The 6,684-nt window shown below is 47.1% G+C and overlaps 1 protein-coding gene across 1 annotated transcript; it reads right to left on the reverse strand.

Annotated features, from left to right (window-relative positions):
• Positions 1-3,410: 3,410 nt before the first annotated feature.
• Positions 3,411-6,464, reverse strand: LOC136751763 (tyrosinase). Its single transcript, XM_066707551.1, has 4 exons — positions 5,622-6,464; positions 4,985-5,201; positions 4,446-4,587; positions 3,411-3,805 (listed from the first exon to the last, which is right to left on the reverse strand). Exons 1-4 carry the CDS (start codon positions 6,402-6,404, stop codon positions 3,634-3,636), a joined length of 1,314 nt encoding a protein of 437 aa, XP_066563648.1. The 5' UTR covers positions 6,405-6,464; the 3' UTR covers positions 3,411-3,633.
• Between the last annotated feature and the right edge of the window lie 220 nt (positions 6,465-6,684).

Below are 6,684 nucleotides of genomic sequence, written 5' to 3' on the forward strand. Positions count from 1 at the left end.
GCTTGCAGCTCCTGTATGTTGATGTGTGCAGCTGACCAGAGACCGCTCCACACTCCTTGAACTCCAGACAGCACCCCAGCCTGTTCCGGAGGAGTCTGTGATGATTACTTCCCGTCTGTGCGGGCATCCAAGGGGGGAGACGAGACGCAGATTGTTTCGATTTCTCCACCAGGACATTGCCTGCCAGAATGCTGAGGTCACCGTGGTGGTGTTTGTGTCTCACTGGGTGTAGCTTGTGACCATTTACCCAGTGTTGCAATGGGCGCACGTGTAGCAGGCCCAAGGGAAGAATATTCAAGGCGACCACCCTCAGCCCCAACAGTTTTTGGAATTTGACCAGCTGGAGAGTCGATGCCCTTCTGAATGTTGTCAGGCATTTCTCCAACGACACGATTCTGTCTCTGGACATTTTTTGAGAGTCCAGCTTCATTCCCAAGAAGCCCACCGTCTGTGCGGGTTCGAGGGAGCTTTTCTCTATGTGAACTGTGCCTGAAGCCTGGAGTCTGCGCATACCAGCTAGTCATCCAGGTAGTTCAGGATTCTTATCCCCTTTGTCCTGAGGGGGCCCAAGGCTGCGTCCATGCACTTCGAGAATGTGCGGTGAGCCAGTGAAGGCTGAATGGCAGCAAAATGAACTCATACGCCTGCCCCTGGAAGGCGAAGCGTAGATATTTCCTGTGCGTCGGGAGGATGGCAATGTGGAAGTGAGCGTCCCTGAGGTCTAATGACGTGAACCAGTCAACAGGCCGGAAGTCCTGGGAGTCCTGGGTGCAGGCTTCCCAGAGGTCTGCGGGGGGTACTGTTCTGCATTGTTTATTAGGACAAAGTGGTTCTTTGCCTAATATGGTGTTTACCTGGACCAGCCTGGACACCGAGTCTCCTATCAGTGGGAAAGATCCCAGCCCCTTCTCTTCTGCCCCTGCCATTGCATACATGACATCCGCCTGCCTAGAAGTCGTAGGAGTAGATACCGGCTACTTCCACGTGGATTGTACAATGTCCACGTAATCATCAAGGAGGGGAATGGCCTCCGCAGGCTTAGCGCTCTTCACCCTCAGAAATCGATTTTTTGGAACTTCTTCCTGGGGGCACCAGGGAATGTCCACCGCCATAGCCGCATGCCTCAACAGGGCTTTAAACTGCATACTAGGCCCTTGAAAATGTTCCAAAACGGAACTCACCCCTTCGGTCTCCTCTGTCAAAGAGGGAGGGTCCAAAATGTCCGAGCGTGACGCCACGTGGGACAGTGCTTCTTGGAGAGGCACTCGCTGGAGGTCCGCGCGGAGCCGAGCACACAGAAAATGGGCGGGCAGTGCTTCCACTGTGGCGTCTGGCCAATGGGGAGTTCTTAGCTCTCTTGCGGCGTGTGGCCTCATTAAACGCAGCGCAGAACACGCACCCCCCTTCTCCTGTCAGTGCATTCTGGGCATGCTCCTCTCCCAAACAGCGCACATAGATCATGTCCATCGTCCTCGGCCAGCTTTCCCTGGCACCCAGAACAATGGTGGAAAGCCCCCTTTGGCTTCATCTCGGTTAAGAGATTCATGGAAGATGGACTTTGCCAAACTCCTCATCTCTGATGCAGTCCCCCTTGATGTTTAAATCAAGGTTGTCGACGTCGAGGTCCGAGAGGTCGACACAGGCGTATAGAGGTCGAGAGCAGGTTGTGATGTTGTCAAGAGGTCGATGAAACACGAAGGTCAACGAGGTCGGTTGAGGTCAACATGGGATGGACATGGGGAGGAACTCCACGGTCGATATCGACAGAAAGGTCGAGGGATCGACAGGATAGGTCAATATCGGCAAGAGGGTCGAGGGATCAACAGTTGGTTGAGGTCGACAGGTTTTTGTCGAGCGTTGCTCTGGATGTATCGAGCGATTTAAAATCTGCCGACAGAGGTCAAGAGAATCTGGAGGATAGAGCAGGGCAGTCGCCGACCAGCCACGGAGAGGCTGCTCCAGTGGAGTAGACTCCGTCTCTGTCCTCTCCTAAACTGCTCGAATCTGTTAAGGAAAGAATAATGGTACAAGAAGGTAAAATTTGTGGAATAGATCTCCATGGAGGGACCGAGGCCTGCTCCGATCGAGACTCCTACCGCATACTTACCTCCGAAGAGAAGCAACTATTAATTATTACTAGCAATTATTAATAATAATAATAATAATAATAATAATAATAATAATAATAAAGACCGTAGTCCAAGCTCCGAAGAGACAAAAATTTGAATACACTCTGAAGAGGGATAGCAAAAAATTAAAACTGCACTCTGAAGGGGGCGGATCTTAGTCCTGCCAGCAGGGCCCCTATTGGGCAGCTTTGGTACATGCTTTCAGTGATTGACAGGTCAGAATGCTCTTTCCATTAGGTAATGTCTGTCTTTAGATTTGAAAAGGAACCCACAAACATCCCTCCCTAACCCCACACAATAACAACACCCCAATTAAACTCACATAAGCCAGGATCTCTACAATATTTTTCACAGGTTCAGATTCCAACAGAATAACAGGTATGAAAATATTAATTTCACTATTTTAAATAAGGTGACATTCTTAACTTACAGTGTTTATCACTGCTGGAAGTGTAGTTTAATTAAACTGGAAAAACATGATCTTCTTTCAGATGCTGGTGGGAACTGCAGTACTGGTGAGTGAAAGTATTAAAGTCTTCAGCCCTGAGGCTCCAATTGGACACCAGTCCAGACTCTGAGCTCAGGGCCATTTTCCTGTACAGCTGACAGAGCTGAAGTGCTAGCTGTGAGGAAAATCACAATGTATCACATGTCTCTATCACAGATCCTTTCCCTATCAATGCATGCCCAATTCAACAAGAAAATAAATGTTTATATATATTTTTCACATTTAGCAACATCCCTATTAGTAGCACAATATTGAGGCGTTATCGGTCTCCCTCCCTGCCCCTCATTGCCTACTACTGTCACAGTTCCCCAGTACACACCCTCTCTCGCCACTAGAGGCCGCTGTCTCCCTGTCTTTCCTTTCCCTTCATTGTTCTTTTTTCACCTATCAATCACCCTATTAACATGAAGTCTCGTTAGCCCGGTCTATGACTCCAAGCCTTGTCTCCTCGCTCACGATTCAGTCTCACCTTTGCTAGTCTGTCTGCCTGATCCCTCGACCACGTCTTTGCTTAGCTCATTTGTCTTGTCTGCCAACTCTACATGAACTGCACCTGGGTCCTAACTCCCTAAGCTCTGCGGTCCTCCCCCGAGGAGCTGGCCTCTGACTAGAGAAAAATAAGATGTTTGTTCTAGGCTATCAGTGTCTTTATATTGGAGCCCCACCATCCCAGTTACTGTCAAAATCATAAAAGAAACCCGTACAGTGATCTGCAGTGCAAGTGTGACCTGCTGCACCCTAGAGCCAGGATAAGAATGGGAGAACACGAGGAATGAGTGACTGATTTGCTTTATTGTAGGTAAATTATATATTGGCATTTGTCATAATTATCCTCCATCAGCCCCACTAATTGAACCAGATAGTTCCACTGTGCTGCTTATCTGACTTCATAGCCTCATATGTAGCAGTAAGCAACAGTGAGGGAAATCGGTACACTGAGGCCACAAGTCCATTTTCACTTGAATGCTGAGCCGATGTCAGATCACGGTGAGTTATTCATAGACCATAGGAGTAGCCCAGGTCTGACATTGAATTATGCAAGTAGTCATCATTGCGTCTCAGAGGGAAGAAGGGAGTCATGTAGGAGTCTGCCCTCTGTGCTAAAGGTATGCGCTCGTCTCTGGGGTATTCTGCTCCAGGATGGCCCTGCAGCCACTCTTCTAGAATCCTGCAGGAGAGATAATGGGTGATTAGAAATGTCCTGGTGTGGCTTTGTGCTTTTCCCCTAGTAGACCAGCAGTGCCAACAAGAACTGAACACTGCTTAAATTTAACAGACCACAAATCAGAATATACTAATTCATGGGGCTCAAGAGCCAAAGTAAATTAATCCGAGATCTAAATGTACGACTGTAGTGGCTGAAACAGAGTTTCAGGTCAAAGGAAGTGATCTAGAAGTGCAGCTCATGGAGTCCTGTGTACAGGTGTGTGGCTCTAGTCCTGCAGAGACAGCTGCTGCACTGGGAGGCTGGGATTTTTCCGGTCTCACGGTCAGAGTGGGAGATGGTCAACCTCAAACCATTTTTCACATTAAATGTATTCACTAGAAACCAATTTTATTTAGGTTAATAAGTCATACTGCTTCTGAACAAGTTCCCCTATACAAGACACAATTTTGTACATAGGTTTAGGGAGTCACCGTATAACATACATATTCCGTTATGCATCTGGAAAAAATTGAGACCACTTAACATTGATTTCTGAACTTAGTTTTTTTAAGTTCCCCTATATGGGAAACCCATACATGTGTAATTTAGTACATGTATAAAATTTACAATTGTTCCATATGGGATGTCATGTTTTACGCACATGTCGATGAAGGCATGGTGCACCATGAACAAGGGGTCATTTGCAGAGATGGGAACAGAAGACATGGTTCCATTCAAGTACAGGTGGACCAGGTTGTGCATGGAGTAGAGGAGATGCCTGCTGTCCTGTGGGACTTCAAACCCTGAGAAAAGACACAGTTGTGTAGGAGGCCTGCCTACCATGCGACTCTCCTGCAGTGTGCATGGTGAGCTGTACATCTATATACACCCACACATATGGAAACAATACAAGTTCCAATATTGCAAATGTTGAAACCGATATGGTGACTTAGAAGTGCAATGCGTGTAGAAAAGCCCATACATTCCAACGTCCGTCAATAATATTTTTGTAAATCACCACTTAACAGTACTGTGGTCACTGTATAAATAAAAACAATGCTACTCGTGATCATAGTGATTGGAGATGTGTCTAGCTCCAGTTAGGGGAAATCTTAAAAAAGGCATCTGGTCACTGCACCATGAAAGATACAGGAAAGGCCAGAGAATAGCAGGAGAATGAAGGAATTAGATTGTTCTTACCCTCTAGCCTGCTCCTGAAGCTGAGTTTGGCCCCTCCATCATAAGGAGGCGTGTCGAACTTCTCAGCTGCCAGAGTGTAACGGACATCAGAGGCCGTTGGCAGCAGCGGATATTTCACATCTTTACCTGGTTTGCGTATTATAGGCTGCAGCGGTGCATTACGGTTACGTGGTAGGCATATTATTCCAAGAGAGTCATCGTCATATGAGCACAGGGTCTGAAGGGAAAGGGATTTATGCTCAGTGACTCAGGGCAACACCTGGGAGCAACAGACAACACTCAGGGGAAACTGTCAAACATCACTTCTATACTTAAAAATTTAGGCTTTTGAAGTTTTTCACTAGATACCCCTTGTATCCCAATATTTAGCCACTGTGGTAACATTGGTATGCAAGATGATAAAGGCCCATGTACATTACAAGAAAACAAGCACCAAAAAAAGAAACTAAGCATTTAATGAGAAGGAGAATCTGCAACAAGTGGGGGTTTGCTGTAGGATGGTCACTTGTCTCTCGGGTCTTGGACAAATCAGACCACAGATACAGTTCTTTACCCTCATGGAAGACAAGCACATGGGAGGAGAAAAAAAAAATCTGAAGGCCATTAGATTTAGATTTGAAACTCAGGGATCTCCTACCTTCCACCTAGAGAGGGGGGACTCTCTGCGTATGTGACCATTTTCATCACTCACTCCAAAGTAGCCCTTGGTGCAGAGGTTGCAGTGGTCAGTCTTTGTCCAGTCCCAGTAGGGGATGAAGAAGGAGTCATCATCCGTCAGCTCCCTGATCTCACGCTCAATGAACAGCAGGAACACTCTGTGCCAGAAGGGGAAGGCTGGGCCCTCATGAGCAGCGTTCCTCGTAGAGTTGCGGTACGGCTTTGCTGCGTAATAGTGCAGCCAGATGTATTGATCATACACAGTGGCGTTCTTAAATTCATACTTGCCTGCAATGCGCGTGTCATTGCTCTCGAGGATGACATATTTTTCACTGTTAGTGCGCTTTGCCTTCTCCAACGCAGTAAAGAACCTGGACTTCTCTTCTGCAGTCAGACTAGTGATCTCCTTCCTCACAACGCTAAAGGTCTGTTGACAGCGTGGGCCCTTGAACCCAGGCTTGCACTGGCTGCAGTCAAAGCCATCAAAGTTTCCATTGCACTTGCATACAGAGTCATAGAAGGCATAGGGCCAGTCCTCCCGGTAGTCTATGTATGCAGTTCTAAAGAAAAACATACGGTAGGAATAACAGGCTCCCCGGCCAAGCTGCATCCCACAAGGAGACCCCCGCCACTTTGGACAGCATTTGCGCTCCTTCAAGGCTTTAGGTGTGGTACAGAGACGAGGGAACTGAGCCTGCAGAGCCGCTGGGAACAGCAGCAGCAGCGGCGGGGCTAATAAAGACAGCCATGGCAGCAATCGCATCTTTACTCCCTGAACTCTCAGGCCTTCTGACTGAAGCAAACCTTCTCTACTGGCACCTCTGCTGAAGGCCAGCCTTTATGTGCACTGAGCCTCCAGCACTGGCCAATGGAAATATGTGGAGAGAGCTACACAAGCTCATTGATCTGATTTCATATTATTTGCTATGAGTGTGTTTGGTTAATTGCTTTATTGTTTGAATTCACAAAGTATGGATTTGTTTTGTACACCTGATTGATGGTTTAATTTTGTAATTATTTTTTATTTAAATTGATTTCTTTGC

This window comes from Amia ocellicauda, chromosome 6 (assembly GCF_036373705.1).
Source record: "Amia ocellicauda isolate fAmiCal2 chromosome 6, fAmiCal2.hap1, whole genome shotgun sequence".
In the NCBI taxonomy this organism is placed as follows: domain Eukaryota; kingdom Metazoa; phylum Chordata; class Actinopteri; order Amiiformes; family Amiidae; genus Amia; species Amia ocellicauda.